Below are 19,194 nucleotides of genomic sequence, written 5' to 3'. Positions count from 1 at the left end.
ATCTGGATAACTGATTGCTTTCTTTTGCACCACACTTAAATGATTCAGATCAAACAAGTTTTAATACGAGACAAAGAGCAAATAAAATTCCAACCAACCTGGTTCTCTGCAGAAAAGCAATTTCTCCATAAACCCAACAACTGGTTGTGCCACCCTTAGCAGCAAAACTACCCTCAAGCATTTTTAATAAATGGCAGAGTGATCTTTGTCCCACTAATCCTTGTGAATCGGGTTGAGGTTTTCAACCCTTTAAGGTTCACGCCAAAGCATCTCAATCATTTTTATGTCCAGACTTTCACTAGGCCACCAACCACATGTTTTTTTTTCTTTCACTCAGAAATGTAATGGAGTGTGTGATCAGAGCCTTGTCCTGCATGCTTGAGCTTAAGGTCACAAACTGTTAACAGGATATTCTTCTCAATTAAATCAGTATTCCAGGTTCTGCAGCAGCCCAGTCACACCAACCACAACGTTCCACTTTTCCTTCACCAGGCCACAGACTACTTCCCCACAAAGCCAGATATATTTTGACAAACGTGAGATTTTGTTTTTGCCTCTGAACTCTTGTTGAATCATGAACACTAAACTTAACAGGCATACAGGCCTGCAGGTCCTTTTATTACATCATAATCTGTTCAGTCGACCACTGTTCTTATTTTATCGACCTCCAAAAAACAAAACACTTGCACAAGTAAGAGTTTTCAGTCAGAAATGTATTAAATTAATCACTTTCATTACTTTAACAAGCACAATTTACAGTCAAAACAGGCTATGGTCCATTAGTGCCTTAGACAATTAATACATTAGTCACTTGTAAAACACAAGGGCAGGATTCTTATAAATTGCTGAGTCACGTTACCTATCAAGTTATCAAACATGAAGCTGTACAAGAGACTCTGCGTTGTGCCCCTCATGTCTTTCAAGAGGCACAATGAAAGATCGAACATGTCATTTATCAGAGGCCTGTGTTTAACTATCAATGCCTATCATTTTAAAGATCGACATTTATGTACTTTTGGTATGAGTTTTTAATATCATATGTGACTAAGATAGCTAGCTTTTGGCGTCCTTTGTGAAGGACCAAGAACAACACCAATGTGTAGATCTGAAAGCTGGTTGCTTCAGGTTCTTTTAATCCAAATAAATTTGCGCATCTTTAACCAGACTGACCCCCTTCTCTGTTAGAGACAAGGAGACGTGTTACTGCGTGGTTTCTCTGCATTAGCAAAAGGATGTGCAATGAGAAAAATTCTGCTGCTCCCTTTGAATGAAGGGAAACCACTGAGGTCACAGCACATCTAATCCTGTAGCGTTTAAAAAAGTAAATAAATAAACACCACATAAATATGTTATCAGGAAAACACTGATAGACGGGCCACAGCATATTACCTGGACTAAACACATTCAAAGATGGAGTTTGAAATATGCCATGGTAATATTTGATTCCAATAAATAAAACACTGAGGTGAGCTGCAGTTGAGCGAAAGGTTAGATAATTATCGTTTCTATACAAAGAAAGGGGTCCGACAAACAGATTCGACACAAAGTACTGAATCCAAGAAGAAGAAAAAAAAAAAAAATCATGTACAGACACAATGTGCTGGAGTTTACAAGACTGTCAGATTATTAATAGACAATTTGACTTAACTGATTAAATTATACAATTTGTAAACTGACTTTGATTCAAAAATAAACCTTCCCAAACCTGTTGGGCTCCCATCTCCAACGAGTCATCCATTTTGTTGCATAATATCATTTGAGCTTAGACTAACACTCTTTTAGCCGACAGATTCAGTCCTTCAGAGAGGAGCAGGACTCCGATTATCAACCAGGTGAATTTAGGATTAAATCGAGGCATCGCACAACTAACTGTTTCCCATTTCTTCAAGCAAAGGAAAAAAACAAAACAAAAAAAAAAAACAAACAAGTCAAACTCTGGAAGGAAATTATTGATAGGACACATTCCCCCCCCCCCCCCCCCCCAAGGTGGCTGGAATGTTGAGCACATTTAGCCCCTTGTCCGAAATACCACGCCGACCTCTCTTCTCACATGGTGAAAGCAGAGGAAGGAACATCTGTGCAATGGGACAGGGGCAGAGTGCTGCTACATGCTGTACTGGAGCACAGAGAAGTTCTTCATAGCACTATCCAGCGCCACGCCCGCCTCCTGCATTTCATACCTGTGGAGTACAGCAAGTATGGATTTTAACTCATTTTCTTTTCTTCTCTAAGTGTAGCACTTTTTTTTTTAAATTTTAACTGCTACTTTTCTCCAGTCTTACCAGTCTGGGGTGGAGATGGTGTAATAGACAGGCAGCTGGCTGCAGGTGGAGACACAGCTGAACTCCTCCAGACCGCAGGTGCCCATGTTGGAGAAGAGGAGCCAGTCTCCCACCAGGAGCTCTGGCAGAAGGCAGCGCTCCACCACCTGGTCCAGCTGGTCCAGTGACGGGCCCCACAGACTGCTGGGATACACTGCTTCATCAACACACAATGCATGCTGCAGAAATGAAGACAAAAAAAAAAAGTTGTTTAGAAGAAAATGTAGAGATGATCTCAAGTGTGAAAACATACAAAAATCAATCTTTAATTTCTGAGATTGTTCCGTTAGCTCATTGTCAAAGGTCACAATAGATGACAAAGCAGCAAATATCAAGTCATGAATCATGTAGTCGTTTTCCTGAATGGTTATCAGCCAGCTTCCAACAAGCTATGTCTGATTAGCGTTTCCTCAAGTCAATTGAGACCAAAGTAAACATTGTGTAGAGGTGAACAAAGGTTTAAGATGCACCAATTCAAAATGGCTTTCTGGTGAAGAGGTGCATTAAATATGGAATGATTATCACGCCAAGTCTGCATGAGCTAACTACCAGTATCAGGGGTTGACAATGTTTTTAAAACGTTACGGTTTCAAAACAACTAAAGCTTTCAGCAATTGGTAACAAAAACATGCCCCTTCCCCACATATTGCTGGCCATTTGGCTGAAAGGTTTTTCCTTTGATTACAAGGAGGACAAATTTGGCTGCATGGACTTTTATCATGTTTGAAAAATGAACATCATATTGTGTGTCTCACACAAACGGAGCATTGCAAAGTCTACTTCTCATCACAACATTTAACAAATATGCAAGACTCATGCTTGTGTGACACATTCGGAAACATGGAATACTTTAATGTCTTTCTGCAACTTTTATTACCATCTTAGCTTTGGACAATCACTGGAAAACAGCAATCGAGTGAGGTCGCATCACACTATGGATCAAAAATGTCGCTATATGGAACGTTTAATTTGGATATCATATATCAAAACACAATCATGTGCTGCATTTTCATGAAGCTAAAACATATTTCTGTGTTTTACCAGATCTGCTGTCAGTGTGTTGGCTCTCCTGGGTGGAGGCCTTACTGACCTTGTGCACCAATGGAGTGGTGATGATGTTCCCCAGTAGCTTGTGGCTGAATGAGCCATAAACACCTTCCTTCATGTAGTACAGGAACTCTGTGTCCTCATTCTTCTCACCTGTTGTAATACATTTAGACATGTTAGAAATACAGTAACATTTCTGAGCTATGAATTTAAGAGTTGACATTCATCTCAACACCTTTTGCTCCAATTAAGTACATTCAAACAAGAAAAGAAGCAAAGAACAATTCAAACATCTCACCTTGAGACAAGCTGTCCCAGCGGCGAGTCGCCACCTGTTTGCCAATAACACTGACGGCCAAGGTGAAAGCAGAGGCCACATAGAAGCAGCCAGGCTGCGCCAGAACCTGCACACCTGATCGCTGGGGGAAGTAGGCGTCCAGGAGAGGTCGCACTGCAGACTCAACCTACAGGAAAAGAGAAAAAAAATTATTCAAGCAGATTTTAAAGGAGCGTTCAAACTAAAAACACAAATATTTGACTCAATTGCTGGCTTCTTATTTAGCATAAGTTTCTATCTTCCAAAGTGCTGCTGGAAAGTGGCAACTAAAACATAACCTGCATGCCCAGAGCAAAGTGTACAGATTTTGAGCTACTTTAATATCAAAAATAAAATTCAAAGCAAAACAAAATATAGATTAGCAAAATTTTGATTTTTGAAATCTCGTCATGACTATTAAAACTGACCTGTTTGAGCTGAAACTCAGAGCCAGTAAATCCACCACCGATATCCAGGATCTGCATGTTAAAGCCCAGATCCAGCTGACAAGGGAAAACAAGTTAGTCGATCCCAATAAAACTCCATTTACGTCCAAACGCTTTGTTTTTTGTTTTTAAAGCTGGTGCTTACCCCCATGTCAAATACACAGCGAGCGTCTGACAGAGCACGGGTGTAGGCCTGCTGCGGGTCCTGACAGGAGCTGGGGATGTGGAAGGCCGCTCCCACCACCTGGACCCCCCGCTCCTTGGCCATCTCCAGCAGATGTCTGCAGCTCTTCAGTGAAAAACCAAAGGGCATGCTGGTCTCTGCTGCATGAGCCTCGGTGGTTAACTGCAACAGCAGCCTGAACGAAAGAAAAGAATCCTCCAACTAAATCACATGCAACTAGAAGTTTACGCTTTGAAGTGTGTTGCATGCTCAAAAAAACATATTTCTAGTAAACTATTGACGAGTATTTTCTTATTTACTTTGCCTCTGGGTGCAGGCGAGCAATCTTGGAGAGCTCCGCCTCATTCTCACAGATGAGGTGGCGTACACTGTTCTTGGCGGCATACTTGATGTGTGCCAGCTGCTTGAAAGCGCTCGACAGAATGATGTTTTCTGGGGGAACGCCGTGCTCCAGAACCAGGCTCACCTCAGCCTGGAGGGAGGAAAACACACAAATTAGGAGAAATTCACAGATTCCAGAAGAAAATCCCCCATGAAAATCCTAAAAAATAACTAGAGCATTACGTAAGTTTAATGGGCAACACTTATCAGCTGACAAGTAATCAATTGAGGGCTTGTGATGCAACTGCCCCAAAACACAAAATGCTTTCATAAGAGGATGAATCGCTGTGTTGATTAAAAAGATATCCTCACCTTGTTGGCACAAACAAAGCCCAGGCCCAAGGACGCCAGCACCTCAATGACTGCAGGGCTGCTGTTGCACTTAACCGGGTAGTAAGGCTGCACCTGCGGCACCATGCTCTGCCAGCACGTATGCTGGCGCATCAGGGCACCGAGGTCGCCCACCACAAACGCACTTTTCTCCACCTGTCAACGCAACAGCAGTTAAACGGCGCAGCTCTTACAAAAATTCAGTTTTCACACAACCTCAGCTTATTCTAACCAAGACTGACCTTATCCTGTTCACAGATGTGTCCATCAATAACGTCTTCCAGAGTAACTCCTCCGTCCAGGAGTTCAATAATGTAGCTTGGTTTGTCAGGGAATCCTTTCATCTTAACCGTGTTCCAATAAGCCGACGATCATAAAAAAGTAGTAAACGAGTCCGGGGGTCACGACTGAGCCAATGGGGTCCTGCCGGTATGCAACAAACTGGAAAGACGGACACAAACAGAATCAACATGACGCGACTTAGAAATTCTTCATTTGTTTTGTGTTCTTTAAAGTGTAACATTTTTGTTAGACTTGTTTTATTTTCATGCAGATAAAAGAAACACTAACATGGACAAGTCAGGAGATGGACCTGTCCCGCTATCAGCTAGGATCCCAAGGTGGCTCAGCGTTGAAGTCAAAGTGCTCCCGGTAAAGGGCCGCCCCTAGGCCCTCTGGGTAGCGCTCATACACCTGTACAGAGACAGGGGAGCCCTGGGAAAAAAAACAACAACACCACAATGTTAGACACGAATGCATGCACAAGAGGCAATAAAAAGGGCATCTACACAGAGCTGGCAATGTTACAATCAGCATCTGACATTTTCAAACGTTATACTGCAGGCTGCACTGAGCCCTCAAAAACAGCTTTGTATTTGCCATTTCAGTAATATGAATTCCCACTGGCGTAAAGGGAACACCAGTGATGTGTAGAGTGTAAATGCATGAAAATTCATCTATACACACAATAAAAATATAGTGCCCAAGCAGTCCACTGAGCTTGTGATATTGTGATGACAACTGCAATTCAATATAGTCTGTAGCTTAAATTGAAATCCCGCAGTTATATTCAAGTGCAACACTGTATATGTATATTTAAAAATTATATATTTTTTTGTTTATTTAGGTCACAATTTCTCTTAGGTTTCAGTCTGAATGAAAACATAAATTAGCCCAAATTTTCAGCTTTTAAAACTATGCCACTGTCCTAATTTCAAACCGACAAACATGACTCAAATAGTATTAATACTGATCCACAACTAAAAAAAAAAACAACTAAACAGAAAGGAAATACAGAAAATCAAATTGAAAAAAAAAACAACAACTTTTATTCAATGTCTTTGCCTAAAATATACGGTAAAAGTGACCATTTCCTCCCTTATGTTGATGAGACTTGACTTAAAAAGTTTCAGAACCACAGAGGAGGAAACAGTCATGCGGCTTAAATGAGATCTAGGCCTCCTTGGTGTAACGTGTTGGTGAAACTCATCTTTAATTCCACTAAACTCTAGTAATAACAATACAATATGAGATAGTACTTATTCCGGAACAATTTAAATAGCTTGGTTATGTGTATTTAATACAAAAACGCTGGTATTTATCTTACTTCCACAAAAGATAACATGGCCGGTTTGTCAGGCATTTAATGCGTCGCCCCAAATCTCGCGCATGCGTTGTAAGTGAAAACACTGACTGACAACTTGACAAATTGAATATTAATTCAATGCGTCACCAAAGATGATCAAATAAACCACGGAAAACCAGTACCGTTACAAATGTCACAAATAAACGTGGTTATTTTGGCGACACGGACGGGGAAAACATAAGCACGCTGGGTAAAGAGCCAAGGCAAGAAAAGCCGCTAACGTTAGAGCGGCTGTCGGCTGCCTTTCGGTCGGAGACGGCTGTGTTAACGCCGTATTTTCATAATAATCCTAGAACAAACCTCAACACAAATCCACCACACGAAAAACACACTGAATCCGACTCGCCAAAGAAATATTTACATGTCCAACTTGAAACGGAAGGCATGTCGAAATCACAGAGCGCAGCGAGAGCGGGTCTGTCATGTGTAGCAAGGCACCAGAAAGAGCAGCCCGCCATGTTAACGTCCGCTTAATGAATCCTCCTTGTAGCAACAGCCGGGGAACGGTTCGCTGTACTTACGTGAGATAACGGCCGAAAGGTTTTGGAAAATCGTCTTCTCTTTTTCGGCGGAATTTTTAAAGAGTAGTGGGCCCAACGTTAAAAGAAAGAAAGGAGGCTATTTTTGCCATATGTTTAGGTCGGAAACCCGCGTTGACTCGCTGCGCCCTCTCTGTCGGTTGGTGGGTGGAGAACTACTGGAAGAGAGCACGGGAAGTAGAAAAGGTAATCAACGGCCAGTGGGCGGAGCCAGTCGTTTCAGTTTCACCAATGAACGCGCTGCATTTTTGAGCGCATACCAAATATGTATTTCCGAATATTGTAAGGTTCGCAGTATCCCCGGCTTGTTCGTTTATTGTTACATAACCATAAACTTTCCATACATGGCCGCACAATAAACCAGCCCAATACTACTCTTGTTCTGTTTTTAATAAGACAACAATAGGTTGCTATGGCTGCACAGCTTAGCCGCAATAAACGAAATGTAGAACACCTACTTTTATGGAGAACTTACACCATTTAAATGTAATTGTAAACTAGAAGTCAATGTTTTTTAAACGCTGGAAAAGCATGACAAGACAAATCTTTAATATAGTAGATAATTCACATCAGAGCTTAAAGTGTTATCCACTTTTGAAGGTATTTACCCCACAAAAACCAGTTTCACAGCTGATATCCTTGATGTCCTTTATTCATTTTGTTGTTTCTCAATTTCAAAAACAATAACGTGCATAAATGTAAACAAGATGGCAAAACATTGCACTTTAAAGAAATGTTTGGCATGTTTATTTGTTAAATGACAATAGAATAACAGATGTGTAAGAACACATATTCTGAGTATTAGTAAAATAAAGTATTCCCATAAACAAAGACTTGAAAAAACAGTTAAACTTATTACGTGTCAACCACAATCTTTAATATGCTTCTTTACATTTTTTGTGAAAGACCAAAAATACCAAAAACAAAAAGTAATGCATCATGAAGCGAAAGGAACAAAATGCAGTTTTCAAAATCTTTCCTAAAAAAAATCAGAAGAAGACCTCTTTGAGACTGAACTTGAGACAGGAGCAGAATCACATTTCAGGATAACTGTAGCGAGAACTACAGGTAAATAATTTATAACTACCAGAAACCTGTGGGTACCATGTCTATCTGTTAAAACAAAATACAACTTGTGTCCTGAAGATGAACTACAGTCATGTATTAGATTGGTGTAGTCAAAGTTCAGATCCAAATCAAACAGACTTCGACTAGGCTTAATTAAATAATGTACCATAGATCTCCATTCAATCTGATTGAGCTTGAGCTGTTGGTTTTCTTTTTTATTTTAATTTAACCAGGGAAGAGGATTAAAAAAATACCTTTCATTTTTGGTCTCAACATGCAGAGGTAGCAGGTAAATACTGTTTTACAAAGAAGATTGAGGGGAAGTTTAATCTTTGCAACTTTAAAGATGATAAAATAATGAAATTGAATTTGTAGCAAAAGTGAATTCAGTTCATTTATACAGCGCCAGTTCACAATATCATCTCAAGACACATTACAAAAAAATAAACAATTTCAATCATGCATAAATTTCAGTTTATTCTGGTTATCAAACAACCCAGTAAAGTTCAGTTTATTATTCAAATTAGTTTAAAAGATTTTCTATCTAAGAAAGCCCAGCGGATTCGAATGAGGCATTGACTTGCAGCATTCAATCTTCAATTAAATCCCAATAAGTTACGTTGATTCTAACATGACAAAACATGAAAATGTTGAAGGATTATGAAGACTTTTTAAGACAGGAAAGAATGTGGCAGTTGTGACAATGCAAGAGGGTTAAGCAACATATCATGTATGAAAATGAGGTTGACATTTTCATACCTGCTATTCAAAGGCAGGCTCAGACTGCCTTTGAATAGCTTAGGGCATTTTTCCAGTTAAGTTAGAGCTTGTTTTTGTGTATAATGTAATAATAATAATAATAATAATAATAATAATAATAATAATAATAATAATAATAATAATAATAATAATAATAATAATAATAATAATAATAATAATAATGCACTGCACCCACCAAAATATAGCTAGGAACTTATTTTCATGTGATTTTTTAATGAGGTTTGAGACTTGCTCGTGGGAAAGTTCGGAAAGTCAGTGAGCCAAAAGTTCCCTTATTGCAATAGGATCAGGCAAATCCAGCTGATTATAAGTTTTATACAAATAACCTCATTTCAGTTTAAAGTCTGTCTGCTTGTGTATCATGGAATGTGAGGGATTAAAATATGTCAAATTTTTAACTATTAACTCTTTGTATTTTCTTTGTCGCCCTGTCTTACTTTTTGTTCGTGATCATTTAGCCGAACCTTTTTAGATAATCCAGATCGATGTAAGAATTTTCTAATGCAGCATGATGTATTATATAAAATTCTGTAGACCACACACCGTTAAGACAAGCAGAAACGTTTGGCCTGCATCTGTCACGGTCATATGACTTGTGTTTTTGTGCTATGGAGGAACTGAGTGGGGTGGCCCAAACACTCTTATCTTTTTTTATAGCACTCCAATGAACTCAAAAAACACTCTGACTTATATAGGCACTAAAGATTGCGAAGAGGAAAGTCTGATATGGAATTTTTTCAAAAGGTTTTTATCTACTTGTTTAAACTTAATCTAAATGCTTTGAGGCATTCTGTACAGTCTGACAAAAATAGTGAGTTAAATGATTTTTAGGAAATTTGTTTAATTGTCAAGCACTTAATATTTTGCATATTCTTATTCCATCATTGAAATGCAGTCACTGTTCTGAGAAAGGAAATTTAATTTTGAGCCAGAAGTAACAGATAGAAACCAAAATTAGCATAAATAATCAGTTTCATATCCTCCTAACGTCCATGCTTAAAAAAAAAAATCCAAAGACAATTTTTTTCAATGCCTGAGATATGAGATAAGATGTGTGCTGTAGAGGATTTATTCTAAACAGCAAAATGTCTGATGACAAATTTAATGCAACATTATGATGCAAAAGTCATAAATGAGTCAAACGTCAAATGGGAAAAAAAATCCAGCTATTCCATTTTAGTGTTTTTAAAGAAAAAAGAAACACATCAGTTTATAATTTATATCTACGTTCTCCTTATTGCAATAGGATCAGGCAAATCCAGCTGATTATAAGTTTTATACAAATAACCTCATTTCAGTTTTCGTTTCAGATGACTTTATTATCCGTCATCATAATAAAGTATTCACACAAAAAAAACTCAAGCCAATTAAAAGTATATATCACAAGAAATGCGAGGGCCCCAGTGTAAACATTTAAACACAGAGTTGGATTATAAATGTGAAAATGTAACTATTTAAGAGTTTCTACAAAATAGCTTTGCTCATCGTTGGAAAACAAAGCTACTGATTTCTAGACATCTACTGCCCCCTAATGGCAATAAGGTACATAGTACAGTACCTTTATCTCACCACATGGAGGCAATGTTTCAGAAAAGCTGAACTTGTTTTAAAGGCAGATAGATAGATAGATAGATAGATAGATAGATAGATAGATAGATAGATAGATAGATAGATAGATAGATAGATAGATAGATAGATAGATAGATAGATAGATAGATAGATAGATAGATAGATAGATAGATAGATAGATAGATAGATAGATAGATAGATAGATAGATAGATAGATAGAAAATGGTACATTATCATCCAAAAGAAGCGTTATTCTTTGTCACCACGGGAGGGCAGCAGTGTGAGGGAGCGGTTGCGCAAACTCAGGACTTCTTCCTTGATCAGCTGACCGTGAGTGAGATGCCCAGTTGAAGGACCTGTGAATGTTAAACCGTATATTTTCCGCTTCATATATGGAAAGCTGTGTCTGTTTCATTGAGTTAAATCCCGAGACCATCGCGTTGAGACCGTCAGGCTCATCGGTAAGTGCAGAAATCCTCTATTTATTATTGTCGTGACGGCGTGAGGCTGCAGCGATAAACAAGCCCGTGTCAGCAGCAGTAGGAATAATTACATGAAGCGGGTTTGTTCAGCTGCTTTTCATAGATTTTTTTTTCTTGCACTAAAAGTTATCCGCAACTTAAAGACGAGCGATCCGTGGATCATGTGATGTTCATCCCCTTTAATGCAGATGATCAGTGTTTAGCAAAGCTTCTCTGCTTAGACTGGTCATATGACCATAAATCACCAGACCTGTCTTTTTCCGCAGTATGTGGTTCTGAGGACACTTTGTAGCCATAAAGACATATAGGAAGTATACAGTGGAAACCAGGAAACGAAATATTAGTCATCTGAGTTCTGTTCTGGGCAGATGTCTTCCTCAGTATGTGTAAGCGTTGGTGGTATAGTGGTTAGCATAGCTGCCTTCCAAGCAGTTGACCCGGGTTCGATTCCCGGCCAACGCAAAGCCTTTTTTTCCCCTTTTTTTTATGAGAATAAAAAATATGGCCATTGAAATTAAAAGCGTTATCATGTTGGATAATCCCGCTGTGTTGGCTTTCCCTGGTTAGTTCAATATTAGACTCACACACTCTTGTTTTGTGCCATAAATTCTGATAAGTGTTTTTAATCTATTGATGAACAGGTCCTGAGCAAGTTGTGGCTTGGATTTAGTACAGAGAACACACAGTGGTTTGACATAGAAAATTAGAGATGAAACAGACTCTGTATGAACAGTTGAAGGGCCAAATCGGGGGAAACAAAAACAACTGTCAGGTGCAAGTCTTTTTTCTTATTTTTATAATGGGAGGACTTATATGTATAATTTGTGAGGTTGGTTTTAAATCAACATACATTTGTCCAGTTTCCAAGATTCTTTGTATTATTTTCTGTGCAGAAGACCAAATGACTGACTTACACTTGTGAAAAATAATCAACAGTGATCTCTACTTCTAAACTAACAATTCTTCTTCTTCCCTGTTTACTACCATCAGTGACTTCTCTACACTGGTAGCTGGGTGAACAAACTTCCTGAAAGCAGCCATGACAGAATTCTGGTTGATCTCCGCTCCGGGGGAGAAGACCTGCCAGCAGACATGGGACAAGCTCATGGTGGCCACTACACGGACCAATAACCTGTCCACCAACCACAAATTCAACATCCCAGACCTTAAGGTAACGCAGTACGCTCACCCTATGAATTATCTACATTGTTGTTTTTCTTTTGTTGAGTTTTAGTGTTTACATCAAACAGGTTGGGACTCTTGATGTGTTAGTGGGCCTGTCGGATGAGCTTGCAAAGCTAGACACTTTTGTGGAAAGGTAAACCACACCACTATGAGCTTGTATGGTTTTGTTGTGTAGTAGGAAACCTATTTTTTAGCTCAGTTCAGACTACATTTATTTCTAACTCTTTTATGTGATGGTTGTATTGGCACGTTCAGTGTGGTGAAGAAAGTTGCTCAGTACATGGCTGATGTTCTGGAGGACAGCAGAGACAAAGTCCAGGAGAACCTACTAGCTAACGGAGGTAAACATCATCAACATACCTGCAAAAGTGTTCATAGGCTTGTGACCTTTTCACATTTTGGCCACAAACATCCATTTGATTGTGACAGACCATAACATGATCTATCACATAAAGTGATAGATTATGCTGAGGCTTTATGGAGCCTTTAGCTTTATGAAGCTAAAAGTGAGAGGACACATGCATTTTAATAGATAAAAATCTAAAAATGCTGTATTCAGCCTCTTTTACTCTTACTCGCAGTAAGCAAGTGGAAGAAGGTTTAATAAAGTATTTACAGATGCAAGCCACACTTTTCAGATTTTTAGTTGTGAAACTTTTTCTGAAAATCATGGATCATTAACTAAAGTGTTTATCTGCTACAAAATGGGAATAGATGGAAGTGATCTGACTTTTTTTGCAGGGCAGTGTGAATAAGCAGTAATAAAGCATCGCTTTCCCTTCGTATATTTAAAAATACTGCAAGTAAAAACTGTGAAAGTGAAAAATTTGAAAGCTGACGACTTTTCTATGGGTTGCAGTCGACCTGGTCACCTATATCACCAGATTTCAGTGGGACATGGCTAAATATCCAATCAAACAATCCCTGAAAAACATCTCTGAGATCGTCTCCAAGGTAAACCTTCTCCCCTTTAAGTTACCTTTTACCAAAGTTTTTTTGTGAATTGTACCTGAAAGAAAAGGTTTGGTGCACTAAATTAGAGTATTATTGACTTCTAGCAAGTGACTCAGATAGACAACGACCTGAAGGCCAGAGCTTCAGCTTACAACAATCTGAAGGGAAACCTGCAGAATCTGGAGAGGAAGAATGCGTGAGTATTGTTGAAGTTGGGTTTCCATTATTATTTATTCTTAGCTGCACATATTGAAAAAAAAAACAAGCAAAAATGCTCAGACGGTTCTGATCTTCAGCTGGAGAACACACCGTAACAATAGCCTTTCTGCTAGCAGTGTGAAGTGACTTTTTGTGTTCTTCCAGAGGGAGTTTGTTGACCAGGAGTCTGGCTGACATAGTGAAGAAAGATGACTTTGTGCTGGACTCAGAGTACCTGGTTACCATGCTGGTGGTCGTCCCCAAGTAGGATAATTTGCAAAATTATCTGTGTGATCAATATGAGAGCAATAGGCTGAATTTCTGTAGCTACAACTTTGTGAAATGTGAAGATGCGTTGTTTTTTTTATATCATCGTTAATAACTCTATTCCCATAAACTATTATTTTTAATGCGTGTATGTTGCATTAAGGTGTTGTTTGTGTTTTAAGTTCTGTTTTTTTTATTTTATTTTTATTTATAATTTTATTGTAAAAAAACAACATTATGTTATTTTATTTATTTGTTTCTTCCCCCCAGGACGAACTACCTGGACTGGCAGAAGACGTATGAGACGCTGGCAGAAATGGTCGTACCTCGTTCCACTAAGTACGTCCGTTTGATTTTACATAAAATAAACATTAACAATAAGTAATTTAGTTTCTTCAAACAATTGGAACAATATGAACTGTATCTAGCTAAATAAAAGTATTTAAATATATATAAAAAGAAATTACAAAAAAGCAAAAATACGTTATAAATTATTATAAAAGAAAATTTATATTTGTCACTAATGAGTTTTTTCTACTGAACATGTTTGCTCATATTTTAGTGTAGCAAATAAAAGATTCCAGACATTTTCTCAGCCTTTGGCAATATTCAATAAGTTTAAATCACTTATTGTATTGGTTGGTAACAGATTACAGGGCATTTATTTTTTTATGTTCTTTAAATTAACCTGTATTTCATCAGAAAAATCCCATTGAAATAAAAAAATCTCCATCGCAAGAAAATCCTGGCCAAGACCGGCAGCGGCACGCAGGTAGTGAAGCAGATTTGTTGTGTTGCAGAAGCACAACTTACGCAACATGCTTTTAAAAAAAAAAATTATTTATTTGAGTCTGCTCGAGTCCCACTCAAGTTAACCAGCAGCATTTTTGTTCGCTGGACACTACTGCAGTGACAGCTGAGTGTGCTGGTCATTTCACAAATTTTTGCCATTTTGCACCTAATGTAATGTTTGATTTGCATTTGTCAGCACAGAGCATTTCTCTCTCTAAATTATTAGCACTCGTCATAAAATTCCCACAGCGCTGAGCCACATACAGGATTTATAGTTTTGATGAGCCAACACTGATTCTGTGTCAGTATTGTGTGTAAATAAAGTTCACAAGCAGTCATTATAAGACATTGTTACCACATGCTAAGAATAACATGCATTGCAGTTGAGTCTAACGTTAATGAAATGATTCACTTGATTACTTGCTGTAAAATGCCAAACACGCTCTGCATTTTCTCACTGGAACATGTTCTCTGCTCTTACTCGCAGGCAGCTGTTTGAGGACAACGACAGCGGTCTTTTCAGTGTGACGCTCTTCAGGAAGGCTGTAGATGACTTCAGACACAAAGCCAGAGAAAACAAGTAACTTCTCCCGACTCGTCTGATAAACACAGACATGGACACATTTGTTGGCACCTGCTTATATTGCAGTATTTTAAATGTCCCGTTACAAATATAGAAATATCCAATCCTTGATTTTATTAGATGTTTATTTGAGTTTGGTAGTATTGTTGCTTGGCAGACAGAAAAAATCCAGGGTTTAATCAGGTGTAGACAATGACTCAGTGGATGGAAGAATAGAATAGGAGTCTTTGCGGGTCCCCGTTATCTTATTCACCGTCTTCAGCAGATTTGGACATTTGTCCAAACCAGACCAGCTAGGGATGTCATACGTGATAACTCAATTATTGTCTTGTAGGCCAATAACAGCGTATTTTTACAGACACTAACCAGTTGTAGCAGTTGTTAAAAAAAAAAAGTGCTTCATGTCTTTCCTCTCCTCTCCTTGCACATTTATTGTCTGTGAATTGGGCTGTGAATAAAAGCCACTTTTGCCACGAAACCATAAAAAAAAGCACAAAACCGTACGTTTGTTGCATCCGTACATGTGTGTCAACAATGTTGCCTACATCTGTTACTTCTTTATAAAGATTTTTAGAGCTTTTGTGAAAGAATATTCTAACTGCTGTTCTTCATCTCATATTGATTGGCAGCATCCTGCATGAGTTTACTTGTTTTTGCAATGAAACATGTTCATATATTATCATAAATCTGTTCATTCTAAACAGTCACATTAATATTGATGACTGAAATATGTTTTATTATTATTATTAACATCCTTTATTCTCCTTTTTTTTCTAATTGCGAACTTTGCCTTTATTTTATTTTTCTGTTATTTTAGTGGCTAATGGCCAAGCAGACTCCTGCACATTTGTTTATTTTCCTTACCAGCTTTCTTCTGTGTATCCTGACTCAGGTTTACAGTGCGTGACTTCCAGTACAACGAGGAGGAGATGAAGGCAGACAAAGAGGAGATGACCCGCCTGTCCACAGACAAGAAGAAACAGTTTGTAAGACTGCCTTTCATTCACATACAACGTGACAAAGTACAGGATGTTAATGGGGGTAACAACAGAAAGTATAGAAGCAACTCTAAGTTGTTTCTGACATAATGTTCTGATACATGTAAAAGGACTGTCCTCAATTTTAAGCTATTTATTTATTATTTATGTATTTATTTATTATCAATCTAGGGTCCTTTGGTGCGATGGCTGAAGGTGAATTTCAGTGAGGCCTTCATCGCGTGGATTCACATAAAAGCGCTGCGTGTGTTTGTTGAGTCAGTATTGAGGTGAGAGGTAGTTAACATGTTGTGTCGAGCATAATGTCAAATAGTAAGATTGATGGCATCTGGGTTGAAAAATATTGGCGAAATATAGAATTGTACTATTTTTATTTTGTTTTTGTTTTTTTTAGATCTGAATAAGTAGATTTAAAAAAAGAAGACTGAAAAATGATCTTGGGTTTTGAGACTTTATTTTTCATATATAAAAGTCTCATACTTCAATCAAGGCTGGACCCTTTTGATTTTCTTGTCCAATAAATATTTTTGTGTGTGGAAGTGTTGCTCCCTGGTGATGTCATACTGCATATGCAGCTTAAATGTAAAAAGGCCTGAATATCTGCTGTAATTTCATTTTTTATATTAGTACTCAAATGTGAAAAAAATGACTTGGCATTAACTTGGTGACCTACATCTATGCTTGTTTTTGTAGATACGGGTTGCCAGTTAACTTCCAGGCCATGCTGCTTCAGCCCAACAAGAAGAACATGAAGAAACTTAGAGAGGTGCTGAATGACCTGTACAAACACCTGGACAGCAGTGCTGCCGTCATTGACGTGAGTTTCAGCCATGGCTATGGACTATCTGATGAAATGATTGTGATTACTTAGATAGAGCCCATCATTTTTTAATGCATCCATCAACTAATTGATACATTAGGTTTTGATACATTGACTAAATGTACTTTATATAAGCTAATATTAGATATAAGTGTAATTTGACTTGTGAGCTGAACTTTGGTTTTCGTCTCCAGGCTTCCATGGACATCCCAGGTCTGAATCTGAGCCAACAGGAGTACTACCCGTACGTTTACTACAAGATCGACTGCAATCTTCTGGATTTCAAAGTCTGAAAACCTGGCTATTACCTTAATATGCTGTAATGTTTTGATGTCACATGCTTACTTTACAAGCTTTAATTTATTTTGTTCTTTCACCCGATTTTTCCCTCTTGTTTCCCTCTTTTGGTTTCCATTAAAATATTTTCTTGTACATTTCTAAGTCAACACATCAAGTATGACTTTCTTGTAAGAATACAAAAGTGCTCAACTCTACAGATTTTTGTTGTTTGTTGTTTGCTCCTCGTTGTATATCCATAGTCTCTCCGGTGACTCTCAGGAGCACTGGTGACATTCCCTATTTACCGTAAAAAAATGCATTTTTAGTGGAGAAGTAAACATGTGGGAGATCTGAGAGTACGGCTAAACACCGTGATAATTTATGCCTCAGTATAAACAACCGTGTTTTCTTTGTTGCTTTTTTCAAATGTGTTGTGTTTATTTATCAAAAATAGGTACCTGTTTATATGTACGATTAAAACACTGCATTCCTTCTCTTGATGTAATCTGTGATACCCTAAATTGATCAGTTTACAAAAGGGCATTGTTTACTTCATGATTTCCTTGAAGAATATCAACACTGGTATGTGTGCTAATGCTGTGTTGTTAGTGTGAAGGCAAATAAACCACATGTTCAAAACTTAATGTGAAAATAAATTCAATATGTAATATATACAGTTTTTATTGTCCTCTGTTAGGCAAACAAAACCTGCTGCGATGTAAATAAAACCATCACAAAGGATTAAATGGTCAAATAACATTACAAAATTTATTGGAATTAACTGAATTTCTGGAATAAAAATGGGAAAATAAACACTTGGTCTAGAATAGTTCTTGTCAGTAAATACAATTTTGTAAATAATAAGCCATTGTAAATTGGGCCATGAAGCTAAATCTAAAATCAAACAGATCTTTGGGCCATCAGTGTGTTTTGAAGATTTATTTCATAATACATTTGAGACTATGGTTGCTGTGAAGATGGTTTTGTTCTTTTCAAGCTGTTAGTACAGTTAATCCTAAAAACTGTGTGCACTCCGTACAAGTTTCTGATGCACTGTTACTAGTAAAGATGAGTAAAGTACAGGAGCCCAAGAGGGTCAAGTATTTACAAAACCTGCAACGAAAGCAAAATGAAAGAATTGTGCTGTACTGCAAGGTTTTACACAGACAGGATACAGTCCAATCTCAGCAATAATTATGAAATAGCCCTTTGGCGTTTACCTCTTTTACCATCCTCCTGATTGTGCTTGTTTGCAATCCAAACTTGAGTCCTTGTCCAACTGGGTTTGCCACATTTATTTTTTAATTTTTTTAAAAAATTTTTTAGCTTTTTATTTAACGCTCTTAATGAACTCAGGTTTAGGTGAGTGGATGTTTTCTTAGTAGAACTTACTGCGTTATTGAGATCAACACCAAACATGCCTTGTCCAAATGGCATGTTTTCTTAGCTTTCCCATTTTGAGGAGTGACCAAAAAACATTTTGTACATTTGGACTTCATGGTTATAAGATCCAGACACCATAAAATATTAAATAATAACAAAATGCTTGCAGTATATAAATTTCATAGAAATTGTTGTAGGTGTAAATAAGTGTGACAGCAGGAATTTGATTTGAAAAACATTCCTACATGTGCTTTTTACCCTCTACTGAATAATTACGCTGAAATTGAATGCTGGAATGAACAACATTTAACCACACTTTAGCAATAAAATATGAATGTGATTTAATTTAAAACATTTTACATGTGTTTACCCCATAAATATGACAAATCAGCCTGAAGATTATTAACGATAAATGAATAAAACAGCAAACAGGGAAGCGTGGTAGTGTCATGAACTTGTCGTGAACCTTTCCAAATATTTTTGCTTAACGCTGCTAAATAATTTGGATTCGGAGTAGTATTTGTTTGCATGATGATAATGACGATGCTCGCCGTAGTGATGATGCTCGCGACGTCTTGAGCGGAGCCAATCAGCGCTCTGAGTCTGCGCAGTGTGAACTCCCTCCTC

At 37.8% G+C, this 19,194-nt stretch overlaps 2 protein-coding genes and 1 non-coding gene across 3 annotated transcripts; 2 read left to right on the top strand and 1 right to left on the bottom strand.

The window, feature by feature from the left end:
* Nucleotides 1-692: 692 nt before the first annotated feature.
* Nucleotides 693-7,366, bottom strand: LOC102223792 (antizyme inhibitor 1-like). The gene is made up of 11 exons (XM_005797350.2): nucleotides 7,192-7,366; nucleotides 5,596-5,739; nucleotides 5,268-5,466; nucleotides 5,008-5,181; nucleotides 4,614-4,786; nucleotides 4,276-4,489; nucleotides 4,113-4,187; nucleotides 3,667-3,832; nucleotides 3,412-3,521; nucleotides 2,283-2,500; nucleotides 693-2,180 (listed from the first exon to the last, which is right to left on the bottom strand). Exons 3-11 carry the CDS (start codon nucleotides 5,367-5,369, stop codon nucleotides 2,105-2,107), a joined length of 1,308 nt encoding a protein of 435 aa, XP_005797407.1. The 5' UTR covers nucleotides 5,370-5,466; nucleotides 5,596-5,739; nucleotides 7,192-7,366; the 3' UTR covers nucleotides 693-2,104.
* Nucleotides 7,367-10,901: 3,535 nt separating this feature from the next.
* Nucleotides 10,902-17,856, top strand: LOC102223539 (V-type proton ATPase subunit C 1-A-like). The gene is made up of 13 exons (XM_005797349.2): nucleotides 10,902-11,087; nucleotides 12,099-12,279; nucleotides 12,359-12,426; nucleotides 12,549-12,634; nucleotides 13,153-13,247; nucleotides 13,352-13,443; nucleotides 13,611-13,709; nucleotides 13,983-14,051; nucleotides 14,992-15,084; nucleotides 15,980-16,073; nucleotides 16,257-16,354; nucleotides 16,779-16,902; nucleotides 17,100-17,856. Exons 2-13 carry the CDS (start codon nucleotides 12,148-12,150, stop codon nucleotides 17,196-17,198), a joined length of 1,149 nt encoding a protein of 382 aa, XP_005797406.1. The 5' UTR covers nucleotides 10,902-11,087; nucleotides 12,099-12,147; the 3' UTR covers nucleotides 17,199-17,856.
* trnag-ucc lies at nucleotides 11,499-11,570 on the top strand. The gene has a single exon. It is a non-coding gene; the product is annotated as a tRNA-Gly (tRNA).
* Nucleotides 17,857-19,194: the final 1,338 nt, after the last annotated feature.

The sequence above is a fragment of the Xiphophorus maculatus genome, chromosome 13, assembly GCF_002775205.1.
Source record: "Xiphophorus maculatus strain JP 163 A chromosome 13, X_maculatus-5.0-male, whole genome shotgun sequence".
Taxonomy (NCBI): domain Eukaryota; kingdom Metazoa; phylum Chordata; class Actinopteri; order Cyprinodontiformes; family Poeciliidae; genus Xiphophorus; species Xiphophorus maculatus.
Note: the sequence above shows the minus strand (reverse complement) of the source record. Positions and strands in the feature narration are given on the sequence as shown.